Source organism: Pogona vitticeps, chromosome 6 (assembly GCF_051106095.1).
Source record: "Pogona vitticeps strain Pit_001003342236 chromosome 6, PviZW2.1, whole genome shotgun sequence".
Taxonomy (NCBI): domain Eukaryota; kingdom Metazoa; phylum Chordata; class Lepidosauria; order Squamata; family Agamidae; genus Pogona; species Pogona vitticeps.
In genome coordinates, this window is record NC_135788.1 from 38,212,144 (window position 1) to 38,234,574 (window position 22,431).

General features: G+C 38.4%; 1 protein-coding gene across 9 annotated transcripts in view; it reads right to left on the minus strand.

Annotated features, from left to right (window-relative positions):
• ANKRD28 (ankyrin repeat domain 28) overlaps nucleotides 1-22,431 on the minus strand; it is a 146,103-nt gene that overhangs the window by 43,980 nt on the left and 79,692 nt on the right. For 2 of the 9 annotated variants that reach the window (XM_078377244.1, XM_078377245.1), the window contains exons 4-9: nucleotides 17,946-18,033; nucleotides 17,394-17,464; nucleotides 6,206-6,406; nucleotides 5,930-6,017; nucleotides 4,863-5,005; nucleotides 3,459-3,671 (exon numbers count right to left, since the gene is read on the minus strand). In XM_078377244.1, coding sequence (XP_078233370.1) covers nucleotides 3,459-3,671; nucleotides 4,863-5,005; nucleotides 5,930-6,017; nucleotides 6,206-6,406; nucleotides 17,394-17,464; nucleotides 17,946-17,979 — 750 coding nt within the window. In that variant the 5' untranslated portion in view covers nucleotides 17,980-18,033. Of the gene's footprint in view, nucleotides 1-3,458; nucleotides 3,672-4,862; nucleotides 5,006-5,929; nucleotides 6,018-6,205; nucleotides 6,407-8,362; nucleotides 9,052-17,393; nucleotides 17,486-17,945; nucleotides 18,034-22,431 lie in introns of those variants that run through there. The other 7 variants (XM_078377243.1, XM_020780204.3, XM_078377242.1 and 4 more) reach the window with 4 other exon arrangements.

The following is a 22,431-nucleotide window of genomic DNA, read 5'->3' on the forward strand; positions in this document are numbered from 1 at the left end:
ATAATTGACTTAAAGAATGCTTACTGGCAGCTGGATTTAGCCGAAAATTCACGAGATAAGACCGCTTTTATCACTCATGTAGGCACTTTTAGATTCAAAAGGCTACCATTTGGATTGAAAAATGCAGGAGCATCATTTCAGAGAATGATAGATAAAGTTTTAAAAGGTCTACCTTTTGCTAGTGCTTATCTTGATGATGTTGCTATTTTCAGTTCTGATTTTGACTCTCATATGTCTCATGTTGAAACTGTGTTGTCTAGAATTCATCAAGCTGGCCTTACTGTCAAAGCTAGTAAATGTCAATGGATGAAAGGGAAGGTCACATATTTGGGTCATTTGGTTGGTCAAGGTGAAATTCATACTCTGCAAGCCAAAGTTCAAGCTATCAATGATTGGCCTATTCCAAAAACCAAGAAACAAGTGCGTTCATTTTTAGGTGTAGTTGGCTATTACAGGAAATTCATCCCTGATTTCAGTGAATTGGCTACACCTCTGACAGAGCTAACTAAGAAGAGACAGCCTGTCAAAGTTAATTGGACCCCCGAGTGCCAAGGGGCTTTTGAGGCCTTAAAAGCGAAGATTATTCATGCCCCTATACTGAAATCACCTGATTTTGATAAGCCTTTCATTTTGCAAACCGATGCTTCAGAATTTGGATTAGGAGCTATTTTGTTACAGCAAGGGGAGGATGGGAATCTATATCCTATCTCATACTTCTCTAGAAAGCTCTTGGAAAGAGAGAGACATTATGCAATCCTTGAAAAAGAGGCTCTTTCTATATATTGGTCTCTCAATCTTTTACGACCTTATCTATGGGGGCGTAAATTTACACTCCAAACTGATCATAGAGCCTTAGTCTGGTTACAAAAGATGAAGTCTCAGAACCACAAATTGTTAAGATGGAGTTTAGCATTGCAGGATTTTGATTTTGAAGTTCAACATATACCTGGAAAGCTAAATGTGGTGGCAGATGGACTTTCCAGGATGTACTGTGAAGACCCAGATGTTCCTGACCGCTAAAGAAGATGGAAGACGGTTGGAGTAGTTACTGTGGCTAATGAACTAACATGCTTGTTTCCTTTTTGTATATCTGAATGGTGTGCCAGATTGTATTGCTGTTATTATTTGTTATAATCCATATATAATCATTTACTTTTAGTTGTTTTATCAATTTACTTCAAATTAGCTCAGAATAACTGTTCTGAATTTAGAAGAAATTTAGCGGGGGTGTGTGATGAAGTGTAATTTTTCTAATTTGAGATGGGTTATGTAGTCATGTCTTAACCATAGAGGAATCCATTTTGAGTCTGACACAGGCTAAGTTCTGGAAAATTACTAGTAGTTATTTTCAGCTTTTCTTATCGCCGCAGCTGGAGAGGAAAACACGGCAGAGTCAAAATATCTCTAACCTGAATGATAAACAATTCTTTGGTGTTGGTGGGAAAGTAGGGCGTACCCTATGCTAATTCTTGCCTTCGTGATTGGTTGAGTATGTCAGGAGGGGGCAGGTTGGAGAAATTTACATGAGGTTGGAAAAAGTAACTTGAGAGAGAGAAGAGAGTTTTGGGATTCTGAAAACATGGCGTCGCATTACTTTGATCCAAGCGAAGGAACCTAATTCAACAATATGGACTGCGTAAGAATATCGTTTGCTTACCTTAGTTTATAGTTTAGTTTTTGTTTTGTTTTACTAGTTAACTTTTATAGAAGGTGCTGAACCATTATGCTGTTGCGTAGAAATGAAACTGTAGAGAAATGTTTTCTTTGTTCACTTAAATAAACTTATGTTGTTTAATAATTGGCCTTTCTAGTCCTTTGAACAGAACAGTTTCCCTATAGATAATTAATTCGGCTTACGTTACCAAAATTGAGTCATTAAACAGTAAAGATACGGTATTAAGTGGTTTCTTTTTAATAAAATCGAAACAGACTTTAAATGCAGGCTGCCAAGAGTTCATGTCCCGGGAACTGTGTTGACTCAAGCAGTTTTCATTTCGAATGGGAGTGAATGGGGCCTGGATTTTCCTGTTTCGTGGTTTTTGATCTCATTTATGGGACCAATAACTCACAACAGCGTCCAAACATTGTAAGACACTTTTACAGGAGCGAAAAGGGAGATCGTTGTGTGAAAATCCCCCATAGGAAACATCGCTGTGTGAGGCAGCAAATTTAACAGAAAAAGGCATCATTGTGTGAATTCATCGTTGTGTGAGGCACTCGTTGTGCGAGGCACCACTGTACTTCCTACAAGTACATCAGCCTTAATGCAGGAGACATGATTTCTGCTCAACAGTTACAACACATTTATAATCTGTAGACACGACTAACTACAGTGGTGAAATGGATTATCCAGTTTTCAATGCATTGCAATGGGAAACCGTGTTTCACTTAGCGATGAAATCGCTTAGCAGCGATTTTTTCGGAACGAATTAACATCGCTAAGCGAGGTACCACTGTATAGGCAGACATTTGAGAAAATTTCAGGCAATATTACTATAATTATAATATGTATTTTTAAATGTTCGATTACTATTTTGTTCCAGCATTTTAAACTTTAAACCATCTTAAGGGACCTAATAAAAAAGAAATATATAAATGAAATTGGTTAGATAACTTAGAACGCAGATGGTCAATCATTCTGTTTCATTATTAAAGGGAAGATACATTTCACCTCTTAGGTATATAACATACCCCTCCCTATCTCAAACACAGGTTAGGATTTACTGCAACTAAAGAAGGAAACAATATTCAAACATACTACCCATACTGTTAGTTTTGGCTTATATTTCTGTATCTCCATTGATTATCATTATAGAGATAAAAAGTATCCTTGTTTCTCTGTCAGTTCTTATCTATACTACTAAGAAGCAACCATTCATTTTCCAGAGGATTTTAATTTCAATAAATTATTCTGCAAGACATTATTTTTTTTTATTTTATTTATGTGACATCTTCAAACATTTTTAAGCATTCATTACTTAGCTAACATTTTATTTCAGCTACAAAGTTAAAGGAAACTTTCTGCACTGTCTGACTTTCCTTTAGCCTCTCCTTTATCTAGCACAATGGTTCTTAAACTTCAGCTGAAGAACACTTTAAATCTCTTTGAGTAAAAGACAGTTAAAGTCTTGTAAAGATTATGAGCATAGCCCGTTTTTAATTAAAATATAATTTGACTAGAAATAGTGTGGGCAACCTGAGCAAGTGGAATAGCCCTTCACAGACTTGTACTAATAATTTGCCCTAGAAAGAATCAATCAATCTGTTTTGAAGTCTGGTAATCAATGCATCAGCATAACTCTGAGTGTTCTCCTATTTATTCCCATTATCAAAATGCATTAGACCATGAATTTGTGGAATTAGCATGTTCAATTTAGTATGAAATACACAATGGTGTCAATAAAGATAATTATAAATATTATTACAGCATTTAAAATTCACCTTTCAGTTCACTTTACCTTCATATTCACATCTGCACCATTACAAACCAGAAGTTCTAAACACAATGCTCCGTGGGTTGATGCTGCAGCAAAGTGTAAAGGCGTATATCCCTTGTCATTCATTTGATTTACATTAGCACCAGAATCTATCAGTTCATTTACTACAACATCTTGCCCATTGAAACAAGCAACATGAAGAGGTGTATTCCCATATGCATTTGGTTCATTCATCTGTTGAAATAAAATACAAGTTGTTATGCAAACTTCATTAAATTCTTATATTGCTTTCAGTTCATCACAATCAGAATTTGCATTTAAAAAAATACATGAATCAAAGTACCGGTATTTGTTCATCAAAAATTATATTTGTGTACTGAATCGGAATCCAAACAGTTAAGTCAAATTATTGAGGAAATAGGTCATCTACGTTTGCATAGAACTTGGCACAAATTTAATTCCAGTTGAAAAAACTCAAATGTACGGCACCTGAGAACAACTACTATCTGTCAAAATAAACAATATTAATGAACCAGTGTTTTGACTCAGCACAATGTAGTTTCAGCTGTTCAATTCTTTCATAAAGACTTTAGCTATGATCTGCAGATCTCTGATTACTTTTTCCCAGCACCACAGAAAATATACTACCTCAATAAACCTGTATATATTCTTCTAGATTTAGACTGGATCTTAACCAAACTGTAAAATCATCAATGTATCAAGGAGACAAAAGCTCAGAAAACAAAGTAGTTTTCATTTTATGTTTTCTTCTTTCTTATAATTTGCCTGTTTTATACTTGTGAGCCAGAAAAAAAAAATTGCCAGTTTTAATTATACTTGTACAATTGAAAACTGTAGGCATGACATCAAAGGGTTATCTTTACATACTTAAGTTGTGCTTTCTACTGGTTTTACTAGAACAACAGTACTGACTAATCAGCATTTCAGAAAGTTATTATTTCCAGTTATTATTTCCAGTGTCAAAACTGAAATTCTATTAGAAGAGAAGTTAGAAGCTCACACACCGCATTACATTAATTTCTGCTTTACTGTGCAGACATGTACACTATAAGATATGCTTATATTAATGGAAATGTTTTGTCTCTACAATAGGAAGCTGTATTCATTGATAAGATCTTATCATTCTTCCAAGATCAACTGTTTTAAAATTCTATAAATTTAAAGATGGATTATTCTGACCGTAATGTCCATATTACTAGCTAGCTATATATACACTTCATGTGTGTGTGTGTGTATGTATGTATATATGTATGTGTTTATATATATACATATATACACACACATATATTTATACACACACACACACACACACACACACACACACACATGAAGCCTCCTGAACCATCTCCGTGTCACAACAATATGTGAAAAAATGAAAGGCAATTTAGATTCATTCTTACTCACATCAACTCCAAGATCTAGAAGATACTTGACCACACTAATCATTCCACTAGAAGCTGCAGCATGTAGAGGTGTATATGATTTCTTGTCTTTACAGGTTACTTCTGCTCCATGGGCTACAAGCAGTTTTACCACATCAATATGACCTGAACATATAGAGAAAATTATTATTTTCCATACTGCAAGCTTTAATCAGCATACAGAGCAACATGTTTTTGTCTAGACTTCAATTTATCATACTTTTTTCCTGTAGACTACTGTGGTGCTGATGTCTTCTACTGAGACTTTGGTAATATAAAGCATTAAAAAAACCTGAATCATTTATAAAAATTACAATTAGCTAAGAGGCCAACTGTTAATGCACTTTTTTAAGTTAGAAGAGAACAACAACTGATTCACTTAGTGTTTACCTTTTAGAGAATCCAATTTTTGCAGCACCATTCAGTGGTCTTTGTACATGTGAAAGACCCACAGCAAATCTGCTAGATATATTTCAGGAATGGTCTATACATCCAGGAGAAAGTCCCTTTATCCTAACCCCATTTCAAATAAAGCAACTTTCTCCAACCTCATGTTCTCTATTTATTTGTTTGTTTGTTTGTTTTTTACCCCGCCCCTCTAGACCATGTCTACTCGGGGCGGCTTACAAAATAAAACAAAACAGTATAAAAATATATAAAATCATAAAATTTAATGTGTTAGAACATAGGTCAAGCTGGCCACAGATAGTAACTCTAGTGAAACACATCTGCAGGGTCTCATGATGGGCAAGCAAGGTCTATTAACATATTAAAAATGGGCAGACTAGAAGGCCTGAGGCAATGGCCAAGAAAGTATATTCCCATTTGCTTTGTAAGATTTGGAGAAAAATGATTTTGTATTCCCATCCACCTGAGAATTTCATTAGATATTAAGTATCCAAGCTTGCATTCAAGCCATCTGTTCAAAAAAAGTAAACTATATATAGAAGCATGATTTAAGAGCAAATGCTTGAAACAAAGTGTGAAATGAATAAGTAATTAATAGGAAAAATGAATTATGCTGCAAAGAAATGACATTCCTTTACATACCCATATAAGCTGCCCAATGGATAGCTCGCCTGTCCTTCTTGTCAAAGGCATTAATATTGGCACCTCTAGATAATAATAAACTGACCATCTAGAAGGAAGAGAGTTATATTTCTTAATAGACAAAAATGTTCCTGACAAATTAAAAGATAATCAACACTGTAAAGTTAAAGAATATGAGCTGCTACTTCCTTTGCAAGTAACAACAGAATTACATAGACAAACATCTGTTTGTGGAAGGACAGCTGGTCTGAAGAACTGAAAATAACTCATTTATACCTCAGCATGTCCACTGAAGGCTGCATGATGCAATGCTGTTCTACCAGCACGATCCGACACATTTACATTACTAAGAAGTGGCACCAAGGCTTCTGCACACTTGACTGCTTTATTTGCAGCTGCTATGTGTAGGGGTGTTTGCCAATTTTTGTCACGTGCATTGACATCTGCTGAGTGCTTCAACAACACCTGCACAGCATCCTAAAAAACAATAAATAAATAAATATATTCAATTGACTTTTAGCTTGTTTCAGTTCGGTCTTCACCTTCAATTATCCCAACACTCTTCCTACTAACAAGATAAAATAAAGAAATAAATCATGCTAAATGTCCATTTTCTTTTATGCAAAGTATCCCAAAGCATATAGTGTTGTTATCATGTGTCATGAAGTGTCTTCTGACTGCTAGCAACTCTAATAGGCTTTCTCAGGTATGTAAAATGTTCAAATAACGGTTTACCATTGCATCTGAACCAGTTTCCTGCATCCAAGTTTGACGTTTGTCTATTATACCACAGTTGCATCTCTCAAAGCATAAGAGTAAACATATGTCCAAAGAATTAATGAATCTTTTACAGAAGCAAGTGGTTTAGTGAAACTATTTCTCTATCAAGTTCCTCTTTTGCTGGTCTCCACCTCCATCTTAGCAACAATAGCCCTAGGGATACCACATAAAGTGAGCTGCCTTTTGGATAATCTCTTAAGAGTAGGAGCTCCCAATTTTAACATTTAATAGTGATGTTCAAGTGTTGGATAAAGGCAGGAATGTGCCACTTTACATTCTCCCTACTGCAATCTTTGAATCTGAAAAGACATTTTTCATTCTGCTAGAATTAAGACACTTATAGTAATAATTTGTTTCATTTTAATATTTCCTGATGTTTTTGTGATGCTGTATTATGATTTCATTTGCTCTGAGAGCCCTATAACCAAAACCTTTACAGCATATAACTTTAAATATAAAGATAAAATGGTAAAATATGTAAAATTATTTTAACTGCTGAAACTAAGTCTAGAGTATTGCTCATGCAAACTCAAGTGCATAGCTATACAATTGCTTGCACAAACACACTCTTATTGCAGAACCAACGATCTCACAAAGATACCAGAATAAACCTGGTATGGTATTTGTGTCACGACACAAAATAATTTGTTATGGGTGAGTCATCTGGATAAGGAAGAATGTACACGACAGCAGCAAACTCGAAGGAGATTATTATGTAAATGAAGAGGGCAATGGAAAATGAGGTTTTCAACTGTTTCTCCCCTGGGAGTTGCAAATCCACAATTCATAAGAAAAAAATACTACCTTTCAAGTTCTACTAGCAATAATTGTGTATGAAAAGAAGCCGACGCAGAAATATAACTAAGCCTTCCACTCTACAGGATGACAAATAACACCTTGGCTTTATCTAAAGAGAGTATAAAAATTCAACCTTTTCATAGTGGTGATCCTTGATTATGAACCCCCAGGAAGAAGAGCTAGAAAGATCTGTATGTCCATGCTCACCCATGTGAATACTGCAGGCCCAACAGAAAAAATATCCTATTGAAACGAAGGGAATTGCCAGTGCTTATTTAGATCCTACTGACTTAAAACTGATCTACTCTAGCTGGGAACAAAATTGAATTTAGCCCATAGTGACTAACGAATAAGCCAATGACTTTACTCAAGATATTTATCTGGCTTATTCATTCTCTTTGATACCTTGCAATTTAACTAGCAGTCTTCTTCTCCATCCAGGTATATCTCCCCAACAGTGCCTTGGCAGTAGCTGACAGTTTATTTTCACTGAAAAACTTATTCTCAACAACTTTCCCACACTATTTGTTAGAAGTATTCTAACTACTTAATCAGTAGATGAGTCAGAAGCATCAGTAATTTCCTTCCAATAAACACAAGCTCATGTTGGTGCTCCGATATTGATACAATGGACAGATGAGTCTCTCTGCCTTCTTGTGATTTGCTGCCGGCAAATCCACAGTCCTAGCCACTCCCCTTTGAGATCTGCATCATGAAGTCATCTGAATAATGAGCAGCAAAGTGGCTCCTTATGTAATAACAAAGGCACAGATCAAATGTGCAATATTTATCGAACAATATCCATTAGGAAACACATTGTGGCATTATCACATATCATTGTAATGGGGTTGCTACCTTTTTTCTTGCATTGCTTCTTTGCATGAAATTGCTGTACAACAAATATAAAGACAAACATGTACAGCTTTGTCCATGCTACTTATTGCTGCTCCTGTTAAAACTACTGTTATACATTTGGGAGGAAAATGGAAGCCTTTGAAAAAATAAGAAGGTGAGAACTCCAAAGAAAAATAGCTTGAATTCCACTGCAGCAACAGTTTTTATTTGCAGCCTTCATGGCACTGAAGTGAGAAATATCTTCAGTTTTGTGTATATGGAAAGGTGGCCTACTGAGACAAAACAGAGACGGGGATTATTATAAGGAACAGATAATAGCCACAACAACATTCTTGTGATCTAGTACCCATTGAAGTTTGTTAGCAAGTATGTAAGGATTTACAATCTAGGTGGCTCAAGTCTTGTCTAAGTATTAACCCTCTCAAAAATATTCATCTGATATAAAAGCTTGAAGTCTGATCTATTTAGAGAGGTGCAGTTATTAAACAAGACTGGCTTATCCAATGCAGGGAGCTCAACTGAAAATTCCACTTTGTGTGTTTAGGCTCTTAACCTACAAAGCACTACAGATTATAATTGTTTGGCCACTAATGGCAACAGGTAGACCAGAATGTCTATAGACTGTGAACAAATGCATTTTAGAGTCTGTTCTTCCCACTAGTACCTAGGTTCTTAACCTGTGGTCCATAGACCCCTGGTGTGTGTGTGTGATGTCATCACAGGGGGTCTGTGAAGGCTTGAAGAAAAAGTATTCGCGAAGGCTTTCACGGCCAGGATCTAATGGTTATTGTCGGATTTTCAGGCTCTTTGGCCGTGTTCTGAAGGTTGTTCTTCCTAACGTTTCGCCAGTCTCTGTGCCCGGCATTTTCAGAGGACAGCACTCTGTGCTCTGGTGTAGTTTGCTTGGGAGTGGAGTATTTATGGCTATGAGATAGGCTTTTGTTATGATCTTTTGCAGTTAAAATAGGTAGGTAGGTAGGTAGGTAGGTAGGTAGGTAGGTAGGTAGGTAGGTAGGTAGGTAGGTAGGTAGGTAGGTAGGTAGGTAGGTAGGTAGGTAGGTAGGTAGGTAGGTAGGTAGGTAGGTAGGTAGGTAGGTAGGTAGGTAGGTAGGTAGGTAGGTAGGAAGGAAGGAAGGAAGGAAGGAAGGAAGGAAGGAAGGGAAGGGAAGGGAAGGGAAGGGAAGGGAAGGGAAGGGAAGGGAAGAACACAACCTTAATTTTGCTTGTTGGTGTAAAACATGACTTTTCTAACCCACCACCTTCATTAAAAACAAACAAAAGCAAAAATCAGTTATGAAAATAACTGATAGCAAATATCTGTTTATTATTTCTCCACACAGTGAGAACATGCAACTGACACTGAGTAGCTGAAACATTTCTTGCTACTGCGCAATCAGAAGCCAAAGAAAGAGAATAAGTCAGTGTCAGTGTGATAATATTATTTTTAAAAAATTGTATGGAATCATTCCAATGAAAATATAATAGGAGTGTATGCATTAATAGATTAAGTTATTTATCTCTTCTCTCCAATTCTGAAGACCTTTCATGAGAAACTTTAAATAAATATCTGATGCACTTTAGGGTTTTAAATCCTGAATTAAGTCTTGGTGATCCATGGCAACAAAAGATATTTAAATGGGATCCATGGTAAAGAAAAAGTTAAGAACTGCTGCACTAGTATGTACCGTAAGTCTCTTTGCAGTTGGATGATAATTCTTAATAACTATTTATGTCAATAAGTGAATGTCCAAATACAGTGAAGAAGCCACTGGCAATGGTGCGGCTAAAAAATATTGTAAATAAATAAATAAATAAATTACATGAAGAGGGTTACCAAAGGAAACCTAGGCTAAGGCTTGAAGGGGGGGAAAGTACCTAATTCAAAAATACTAGGCACTACAGGTAATTCAACAGTACTACATAGTCATCTCAGGTAATATGAACTCCTACAAAACATCTAACAAAGGTCTGACCAACAGGGTCTCCCTTACTATACCCTGTATAATAATCACTAATCATTTCAATAATCTACACACCTGTCTCTTTTCATAGGTTTATGGGTATCCAGAAAGCAGGTGACCCCTGCTTTCAGCAATGACAGTCCATACCCTTTTGCTTACTTGCACAGGGTGTCTTGATCTCTGAGACTCATTCACAGAACTGGAATTATGATTTCTAGTGGTATTAGTGCCTGCAGTTCTGACATATGTTATCAGTAAGAGTTCTGAGAAGAAAAGCATCACTCCTCCTCTCTTTATTTTTCAATGCTGTCTCTAGGCACTAAAAGGGAATCTTTTCTGATGGTATGACCAAAGTATGAATACCCTGAGTTTAGTCATTTTAACCTCTAGTGAGAGTTTAGGCTTCATTTGATCTAGTGATCACTTCATTGTCTTTGTGATGGTCCACAATATCCATAAAGCAATCCTCCATCACTGTTTCAAATGAATCTATTTTTCACAGACCAGCTTATGCATCTGTGCATAGCAACTGTGATTACCACAGTATGAACTTGACTCTTGTCTTCCATGACACTTTCTTACACTTGAGGATCTTTTCTACTTCCTTAGCAGAGCTCCTTCTGAGTTTCATTCTTCTTCAAATTTCTTGGCTAGTCCCCATTTGGATTGTGATTAAACTGAGACTCAGAAAAACTTCCACAATTTCAATTTCTTCATCATTCACACTAATGTTATGTAATTCAAGACTTTTGTCATTTTAGTTTCACTCATAATTCTGCTGTACACTTTCTTATCTTCCTCAGTAGTCATTTCAAGTCACTATTTTCTGCTTATAATATGGTGTCATCTGTCAGTCTTAAATTAGTTATGTTTCTTTTAACCACTTTCAGTGCTCTTATAACAGAAGCTAGCACTGTTTATTAGCACCTTTCCTTATATGTTCTGTTTATAAAATGGAGAGAGATAACATACTCTCTAGTCTGACATTGCCATTTAGAAACTATCCTATTTTCTCATATTCTCTTCTAACAGTAACCTCTTGTCCTGATTATAGATTATGCATCAGGAAAATTAAATATTGTACCATAACCCATTTCTTTCAAAGCCTTTGATCGTAATCTCTGATGCACAATGGATCTTCTGAAATTCTTTGGTATGCTCCAGTAGCCAGTAATGGCAATACATAGTCTAGTGTCTCATCCTCTTCTAAATCCAACTTGAGCATCTAGCTTTTCTCACTCTATATATGGCAAAGATTTTTCATAAAAACTTGAACGTCACTTTCCTTACATGAGAAATTAAAGTAGTTACCGCAGTCTTCAGAGTCTCCTTTATTTGGGATTCGAATATAAAATGCCCATCTAGTCTGTGGGCCATTGTTTCATTTTTCACATTTCACAGCACACTCTTCTTAGGACTTTGATAGAATAAGTCTTTGTAGCTCGAAACAGTTCTACTAGCATCTCATCTACTCGTGATGATTTAGCTGTTCTAATTACTTTCAGAGCAGCTTTCATTTGACTTCTGAAAGAATCTGTTATTCCTGCACGTCTTTCAGTATATTGTCCCTATCCTTATTTTATTCTGATTAGATAAGATACTCCCTGTAGATCTTTAAGCATCTCTGTAGATCTTTCACTTACAGACACTTAATTTGGTTTAATTTTTTCTTTGATTTCATGGATGTTATGGAAGATACAATTTTTGTTTTTCATTGCCTTCATCTATTTCTTTCCAATGATTATACTGGCTGAAATCCTGTTGGTATAAATTTATGCCATGCAAGCCTGATTATGTCATCACATGGGGTTGGATTTTTTAATTTAATTAAATTTAAAACTTCCTATCAGGGGACATGGTGGCGCTGTGGGTTAAACTGCAGAAGCCTGTGTGCTGCAACGTCAGAAGACCAGCAGTTGTAAGATCAAATCCACACGATGGAATGAGCTCCCGTCGCTTGTCCCAGCTCCTGCCAACCTAGCAATTCAAAAGCATGAAAATGCGAATAGAGAAATAGGTACCATCTCCGTGGGAAGGCAACGGCATTTCGTGTCTAGTCATGCTGGCCATGTGACCACGCAAACTGTTTTCGGACGAATTCTGGCTCTATGGCTTGGAAATGAGGATGAGCATCGCACCCTAGAGTCGGACACGACTGGACTAAATGTCAAGGGGAACCTTTACCTTTACCTATCAGGTTATGCACCTCCCTTTTGACCTTGAGAAACCTTTGCGACCCTCAAGGCAGGGAAGGGGGAGTCTTTAATATTGGAATATCGCTGCCAGATTGCTACTACTAGTCCCAGACCAGTAGGAGAAGCATTGGTGGCAATTTTTTCAATATTAAAGGCTTCCACCTTCTCTCACACACACCCTTGTCTTCAGGCTCACAAAGGCTTCTCATTTGCAAAAGGGATTCTTTGGGAGCTGCAGAACCTGAAATGGGGGGGGGGTATGGTTGAATAGGATGTTCTTAATTAAACGGAATGAAAAACAACCATTCTCAGATGATGACATCTTCTGGCTTGTGTGGCATAAATTTATGCCACCAGGATTTCATCCCATGGTTCTCCCTCTTCGTACATGCAAGTTGCTAATAAGTTTTATTTAAGATTCAGGTCCCATTTGTTTTGCTTTTTTCTAACACTTTTGAGTCACCAATCATCCATCAAGAATTATCTCTCCCCCACTCCACTTTTTAAAAAGTTCTTCTGTAATAATATCTCTGGTTTCCATCCATTGTTCTCATTCATGGTTGATTGCACTTAGTAATGCAAATCTATTCTCTAATTAGTCTTTGAATCGATATTTTAATTATGTTCTGGTACAATTATTATTTAACCATTTTTCTCCCACTTTGCTTCGCTTTTTGATATTAATAGTTCATAGTCTATACTGCAGTCTGCCCCTGGTCTTGCTTTTGAAAGGGCCTCAACAGTGTCACCTGTATTAAATTTGTTGTCCAGTAGCAGAAATTTTATTATTTCTCCACCCTTCATCATTGTTGGAACTACCAGCTTTCTTTTGCTGGTGTAACCATTAATTATTGAAGATGATAGCTCCATCTTAGCCTAGTGCCTCAGCTTTAACTACCTGGTCTTGGCTGACCCTGCAAGGAATCTAGCCTTGTAAAAAAGTCTAGCATTCTGATAACATTGCTCTTAATTCCCTTATCCACTTAAAATCCCTCCGTACATAAAGGTGTGTATACAAGAAGAGGGGAAATACATTATTGGCTCCTAAGTTCACCCAGCAACTATACTCCAAGATTTTACCATTTTAAATGGCCCAAGGGCCAATTTGCTGTCCCAAAGATTTCTGGGAGCCTTGCCAGCCTTAAAATGTGAAAGGGGGGGAAAGAGATATTCAGTGGACCCTCGACTTACAGACAGCTCGACTTGCAGACTTTTCGAGTTACAGATCTCTCTGGCTGCAAAATTAGGTTCGACTTGCAGCCAGAGAATCGACCTACAGACCAGAAAAAAACCCAAAATGGAACAAAAATGGAACAAAAACGGCCGGTAACAGGATTAATCAGTTTTCAATGCATTGTAGGTCAATGGAGACTCGACCTACAGACTTTTCTACCTGCAGCCACCGCTGCAATATGGATTAATTCTGTAAGTAGAGGGTCCACTGTTTCTAGTTTCCAAAATTCTACTTCCAGTTTTATTATTTTCTCCCTTTAATTTCAAAAGGCTTTTTCCATTTCATAAAAAAGAATAGTGTTATTCGCTGTTACTGTGGTTCTTCGAGTGGTAGACTCACACTAATCGGTTTCCCTGTACCTGCCCAGAACATTCTGCAACTTTGTAGAACAGAGCAGATGAATTTAGCAGGAGTTCTACCCATTCCACTGTGCATATTAGTGCCTGTTCCCCTCCAGTTCACCTTCACTCAAATGTCCACCATTCTACAATGTATGAAACCAGAGTTATCCAAAGAACGAAGAAGGGAGAGCCACATAAACTCACAAATGGTCATTTGAAGAACCAGAAGCAATATAATGTCTTGGGGAAAAACAAGCTGTCCTTCAGAGGGGAAAACAGGATGTCACATAAGCAAAGACAATATGGATCTGCTAAAAAATACATCCTGCCAAGATTAGGTTTGTGTGCCATATAAAAGTAAATACAGTGGTGCCTCGCATAGCAATCGCTCTGCATAGCGAAGTAATAGCTTTGTGACGCTGTTTTGCAATCGCAAAAGCAATCGCTTTGCGATGGCCCCTATGGAGAAAATTCGCTTTGCGATGATTGCAGGGAAGCGATTATCGCAACCCCCCATTTTCGGCCAGCTGATCGGCGGGGCTTTGCGATGATCACTTCCCCGCGATCATTGCAAAGCCCTGCTGATCAGTTGTGCTTCGTCTCTCTCTCTCTCTCCCCACCCCTCGCAGCTCCAGCCTCAGCAGGGAGACTGAGGCACCGCCACTGCCACCCTGGCCGAGAAAGACCCTCTGGGCCTGCAGCAACCTTAAGCCCAGGCTGGAGCTGCGAGGGGTGGAGAGAGAGAGACGAAGCACAGCTGATTGGCGGGGCTTTGCGATGATCGCTTCCCCGCGATCATCGCAAAGCCCCCATTTTCGCACAGCTGATCAGCGGTTCCAAAACAGCGGCCGCTGTTTTGCCTCACTTCAGAGGCACCCAAAATGGCTGCCGCTATGGAGGAATTTCGCTTAAGGTTAGTTTCTAAGCCCATAGGAATGTATTAAAGACGTTTTAATACATTCCTATGGGCTTTTTAAAATTGCTTAGCGATTAAATCACTTAGCGATGTTTTTTCTGGAACGGATTAATGTCACTAAGTGAGGCACCATTGTACATGAATCCATGTAACCACTGAACACAGCCTGGCAGAGGGATGCCTCTCAGAACAGCCACTGAAATGGTCTGGACAGAATGATGATATACAGGAATTGGTAATGGAGATTTTGCCACTTTATAGCATAAGTTAAAGTTAATGACCACCCACTTTGAGAGCCATTAAAGTGACACCTATTGTTTCTGTTTCAGTGTTCCCTAAAAAAACAAGAAGTCTTTTCACCTAATGTGTCCTGGACAGTGTTTGCACATATCCAGAGTATGCAGAACAGAGTCCAAAGGAGAGCTCAGGTACTACAGAAAGTTGGCAATTCTTATTCCATGTAGAATAATGACACCACCTTTGGTAAAAGGGATATATCTGACAAAGTATTTATTTGTTACATTGACTTATTTATTTGCCAGTGTCCTATACATTCCAGCTTTTGTTTAAAAAAAAGTTAAAGCCACGTACATGACTCCCTGCCCCCATTTTCTCCTCACAACAGTCCTGTGAGGTAGGTTCACTGAGAGAATGTGTCTGGCCCATGTCTGTTTCATGGCTGAATAGTGATTTGAATACTTTTCTTCCAAGTTTTCAAGCAACACAAGTTAATATAAAGCACACACAACTCACTTGGTCTTCAAGTCACTGTTGATGGTATCACAATGGCAAAAGCAATAGTCAGTACTAAAATTTTTGAGAATAAGCAGAGGGAGGGAAGCAATAATGTCATCAAAGCTAATATTGAAATTAATAAGGAATGTAATGTCACTGATGGCACTCTTGTTAGTACTGAGGTCATGATGGTGGTCATTTCAAACTCCCAAAGAAGAAAGACTGGTACCTATAAAGACTGAGTGGGTGAGAAACAAACAGTTTTCTGTTTCATAACTTACCCCAATTGTTAAACTGATGCAAGGACAATATTGATGGCTGAACTCTAATCAACATGAGTTGGCTTCATTTATCATGAAGTTAATATTGAGTATGAACATGAGTGTGTTCAGTGTGAATGATTGTACTTGTCCCAATATATCTCATCTACATTCAGCATAAATGATCTTTGGTTTCAGTGTACAAAAGTAAAACTGCTCATGCCTATATAGCAATAATGATTCCTTTATATAAAAGAAGAAGAGTGGCAATATTTGTAGGAAAGATAGTACTCTGCATCCCATGCAGAGTGCCTTTATGAGGCATTAATTGGAAATGTGGCAAGATATAGAGAATAATTTCTAAATCCCAATCTTGATTAATCCCAATGGAGCTCACGTGCAGCTGCAAGAACAGTAGATAAAAAGGAACCGAGTAGAACTGACGGAATAGGCACTGAGATTCACGGTGAAGTGAATGGCATTCTGGACAAAATGCCTCAGCTCAGCTCTAGAATCTTCTGAAACACTGTGCAAAGGTGCAGGATAATCCATTAGTGTGAATCACAGAGGCCACTGGGGATAATGAACAGTTTTTCACATTCAGAAATATCTACCCCTTATTTTTTCATGAGCATCTAAGAGGCCTCGAAATTAACTTGTCACAGGCAACCCATGGCCCACCCCACTATTCTCCACTGCTGAAGAGGCATATTTATTTATTCATTCATTCATTCAAGTTATTTCTATTCTGTATTTCAAAGAACAAATTTCCCCAAAGTAGCTTACAAATAACATCTACATTCATTCATAAAATCACAATTTAACATAGAAAAAGTCATCAAGATCCAGCTTATTACTGGTAGACAGTCCCAGGAGTTGTGGTGTCTATAGGGAAAAAGAGCAGACACCAGTTCGGGTGTCTAAACGGAAAACAAACAGCCACCTTCTTTTTCCTGCAATCTACTATTACTGGTAGATGGCCCTCTGCAATAAGGTGATAGTTACAGCTGGCTTTGAGAAAGGACAGACATTACAATGTGCTCTGTCAACTCCAAAAGGTATTTACTTATAACTATTTCATGACCTTAACTTTACTCAGTAAAGAGAACCTGGCTCTCAGCCTGCACAACTGGCAATTCTTTCCTACCAGGTCCTCCCAGTCAAACTATTTTTCTTCTGATGCTATCATGATCATGATAGTATATCTATTAATAAAATGATGAAGTATTGTCAGCATCATGTTGTCACTATGACAAAGGAAATTTGTATTCTGTCAATAAAACGTGTTTAGTAGCAATGCTATTCTTATCTAGGTAGTGTAATTTCAAGATATAATCACACCACAAAATTCAATAAAATTCATCAAAGAATTGGAAAAAATTTCCATACCTCACTACAAGATGCAACAGCTCTGTGTAAAGGAGTCAACCATTTGCTGTCTTTGGCATTAACTCTAGCTCCTGCAAATATAAACAAGAATACTAAAGGAAAGCTCACATGAATTCTATGTATCTAAATAAGAGAAACAGATTAATAAAAATATTAAACTATTGCTGCAGAATAACTACAGATCTTTACAGTATAGATAATACCTCTCTACAAATTGTAGTTTATACATTTCCTCTTTACAAAAATCACAGTTTCACTTAGTCATCAAATTTGTTCACCACAGAAATAAATCAATATTCTTGTTAATGTTGTCTGTCAAACTTCCCTAATTGGTTGTGGAAATTCTCTACTTTAATTCAGTAATTTTTCTTGGATGGTTCAAAATAAAACAGGATTAACTCTAATGTTTAAAAAGCATTCTTTTGAATCCCACTAATTTACAGTTTCACACCACATTTCCATGAATACTTCAAGAACACAGCAAGTTATGTTTCCAAAACAATGCTACAGAACAGAATAAAACACTGAATCTGCAATGCTCTGTATGCTTACCTGCAAGTAAGCACCCAATGAACACATGGGACATACTTCCAGTTAAACATACACAGGATTACCAGCAAGCTGCAGTACTCCCAAGAAACTATTTACAAAACAGAAAAACAAATGAAAAGGAAATTCAGAGGAAAGAGAATTCTTCAGTTTCTGTTCCTTTCAAACAAGTTCTACACAGAGAATATGTAACTTTGTTTCCACTCTTTAATTGTAATCAATACATACATTCTATTTCCATTATTAAGATCCTTAGAAATACTCAAGATATGAGAACCCCAGACCAAAAATATGGGGTAAAATTTTTTTTCCTCAAATGACAAATTATTCATTTTTCCAGTGGGAAAACTGGAAACTTCAAAGAATCTAGGAAGGCATTCTGAAGGATAGCTTCTCTATTCAAATGAATGAAATGCATTTAAGATGCTAGGAACTGCAGAATATGAAATTTTATTTGCAGGACAGTCTATTGAATTTAAAAATGAATTGTTTGCCTGTAACTACGGTTCTCTTGAGTGATCATCTCTGCATTCACACATCTGGCATTCATACTGTGTGTGCATGTGGAGCAACCTCGGAGATTTTTTTAGAGCTAAAGTGAAACTGCTTTTGGCAGGAGTCCCACCTGGCTGGCCGCACGCGCTTCTGCTAAGATTCTGTTCCGGAAGTCTGTTGTAAGACAGCAGAAGGATAATAACTTCTGGTGACACCAGAGGGGAGAAGGCTGAGATGTGTAAATGCACAGGTGATCACTTAAAGAACCATGGTTACAGATTACCGTATTTTTTTCGTTTACAAGACGACCCAAAGTGTTTCTAACCCCAAATTAAAAAAAGCAGAGATCAAAGTGCTCCCTTTTTGCTAAGCCCCGTGGCTTGGAAAAAGGCAAGGAAAGTGACTGTCAAAGTGACTGCCGCTTTTCCTCGCCTTTTGAGAAGGTTAGCAAAAGGCACGCCTTTTGCTAACCTCCATGCCTTCTCAAAAGGCGAGGGCTTCTCAAAAGGCGAGGGCGCACTGGGTTTAGCAAAAAAGGGAAGCCATTGCTGCTTTCTTTTGCTAACAAGGCAGGAAGAAGCACACCTCCTGCTGCCTCCACCACAGGAGGTGATGGGGGGGGAGGCAGCAGTCGGAGCACTGCGAATGCTCCTTTGCCTATGCCTCCTGCTGTCTCCACCCCTGGAGGGGACCAAGGGGACAAGGCAGAGACTGAGCTGAACCCTTCAGTCTCACTAGAGATGGTGATCGGGCGGCCGGGGGCGGCAGGCATGAAGAGGCGCTGGAGCATGTGTGAATGCTTACCTTCGCCTCTGTCTCTGCCTCCTCCTGCTGCTGCTGCCTTGGCCACGGAGGGGACAAGCTGTGAGCTCTGAAAGAGGCAACTGGGTGATAGCAGCGGCAGCGAGAGGTGCCTGAGCGTGTGCAAGCGCGTGACTGCTTCCTTCCATTTATAAGACGACTCTCAATTTTTCCTCTAATTATTTTAGGGGAAAGTGTCATCTTATACACAGTAAAATACGGTAGTAACTCATTCTTTTTCATCATGCACTCCGTGCATCATACATCTTGGTGATTAGTGAGCTCACTTACCAGGCGGCAGATGTCACCAGATGGAAATACACACAATTGTGGATTCAAAGAAGGTGTCCTGGTGAGCTCAAACATGGGGTCTATAGTGCCTAACAAATGTCAAGTGTTGTGACAAGGTGGCTGCTCCACAACTAGTGTGGAGAGGAATTCTAGCCAAGCAAGCTGTGGACAATGCTACCACAAACGGGAACTTCAGTTATTTTTTCCAGCAGGTGGCCAGGCAGGACTCCAGTCAAAAGCAATTTCACTTTCACTTTACCTCTAGGAAACTCCAAAGTTGTGCATGCATAGGACAAAACCCATATGTGTGATGCACATAGATCTTGATAAGAACAAAAATACCTATGCATATGACAAACATACACAACGCTAAAATCCAATATATATTTGTATATCCAATGGATGCTGCCATGAGAATAGCAACATGGGCGCAACATGAATGGGAACTTTCATTGCCTGTGGCTTACAAGGCAGATGGTGCAGCAGTCTGAAGTATGTGGCATATTCACAATTTTAAAAATAGTTTTATATTTTTAAACTTTATAAATCTGCCAAACAGTACAGCAGTACACGAATGAAGCCTTTTATGTTATTAAAATGGTACATTAAGTTTAAATTTGATACACAAAATAAGTGCTGCATATATTTCAGCTGTTCCCAAAACTTCAATTTTTCAAAAAGCAAAAAAGGAGTGTGTAAAACAGCCCCGCCCCTATACCTACAAAGTTCCTAGAAATGTCCTTTCTCTAAGAAACACTTGGTGAATGATTTGGGAATCAAATCCTCTGAAGAATGTTGAGGGACACCAGAACACTGACTGAGTTTTAGCTTTTGTCCTCTGAAGATGCCAGCCACAGAGACTGGTGAAACGTTAGGAAGGAAAACCTCCAGAATATGGCCAAACAGCCTGAAAAACCTACAAAAGCCATTGGATTCCAGTCATGGAAGCCTTTGAGAATATAATTTTGAGGGAATTTGATACATTTAGTTTTGTGAAGAAAGGAGATAACAATACAATAAATATTTGAAGGGCTTTCATCTGGAAGATTACACAACCATATTTCCTGCTGCTCCAAAAGGGAAGGCTCCCAACAATTGGTTTCAAATTACAAACAAACAAACAAAATTAGAAAGAATTTCCTGATAGTGTGAGCTGCCTTACAACAAAACAGATTAGAATGTGATGAATCCTCCTTCATTGGAAGTTTATATGCAAAGACTAGATGGGTCCTCTGTCAAATATGTTTAAGCCAGAGATCTCCTGCATAAACACAGGTGTCTGAATAGAGGCGGGGCTTCATCACTGTGCAGCCAGCAGCTCTGGGGAATAGCTCCCTGGAAAAGCTGGAACTGCCCCCTCTAGAAATGGGGGATCAGAGACCAGGAGAGATCTCTCTGAAGCAGTTGGTGAGCAACAGAGGAAGAAGATTGGACAGCAACCCGGTATTTCTTCCCTCTGAAAACTCACCCGAGCACAGATCGGGTGCAGGAGCCATTTTGGCAGAGAGCTGTGAGTAACCCACCCACCCCCCGGAGGAGAGGAGAACAAGCAATACGGTGTTGAAAATATATAATAACACAGTAAGTTGAAGCGTTTGATTTATGAACAACCCCATTAAGCTGAGAAAGAAATCAGAGTGAAAACATTTGCCCGAAATAAGATAAGGAGCGGCAAGTTTCGCTTACCAGCCTGCTTTTTCAAAAACGAAACTGACTCTTAAACAGCAGGCTGGTTCAAGGCTGTAAGAGAGACAGTGAGACGGAAAAAAATTTTGTTTCTGGAAAAAGTCCCAGAGTGAAATGCCACTGGACAGAATTTAAGAGACTGAAGTTTTGTGAATGCTGTTTAGCCTGGACCTTTTTCCCTAGACTGCGTTGGACTCTGATAACAGAATCTAGTTTGGATTTTGGGAGAAGAAAGAATAAGCTTCTAGAAGCAAGAAAACATACGGAGAATCATCATCAAGACGGAATGGGCAACTGGACTGAGCAGCTAGGAAAACCAGGACTGGAGTTTCTTTGTAACTGAATCTTTGGATTAATGGAAAGAACATTAGACGGACTGATATCTATTGATGAGACTGATTCCCTGTGATTGCTATCTAGTCTGGATTTTCTTTGGCTGGACTGTGTGGGACTCTGATAACAGAATTTTGTTTGGTTTCTGGAGAAAAAGGGATATTTTTGCCATGGTTGTATTTTAAATTGTTGTGCTAAAAGTAGATTTATATATCATAATATCTGTGTAAGGATGGGAGGAAGAACCTAGGGGAGATTTATGATTTTGGGTGAAGGATATAGTTCTATTTAAGGGACATGGTGGCGCTGCGGGCTAAACCGAAGAAGCCTTTGTGTGCTGCAGGGTCAGAAGACCAGCAGTTGTAAGATCGAATCCACGCGACGGAGTGAGCTCCTGTCGCTTTGTCCCAGCTCCTAGCCAACCTAGCAGTTCGAAAGCATGTAAATGCGAGTAGATAAATAGGTACCATCTCGGTGGGAAGGTAAACAGCGTTCCGTGTATAGCCGCGCTGGCCACGTGACAACGGAAACTGTCTCCGGACAAACGCTGGCTCTACAGCTTGGAAACGGGGATGAGCACCACCCCCTAGAGTCGAACACGACTGACTAAAATGTCAAGGGGAACCTTTACCTTTAGTTCTATTTATACTGACCCTAACCACTGGAAAGATCAAAATGGCCTCCGAAAAATTAAAATATCAAATGTTGGGGACTTTGTCTGCCCAATCCCAAAATTTTGGAATAGGGGCACAAAAATCAGACAAAGAATGGCAGACTACCATGCAAAAGATAATAGAAGGATTTCAGCAAGTACTGTAAATGAACGTCTTAGCCAGATAGAATATCTGATGAAACCGAAGTTATCAGATGTTAAACAACAGTT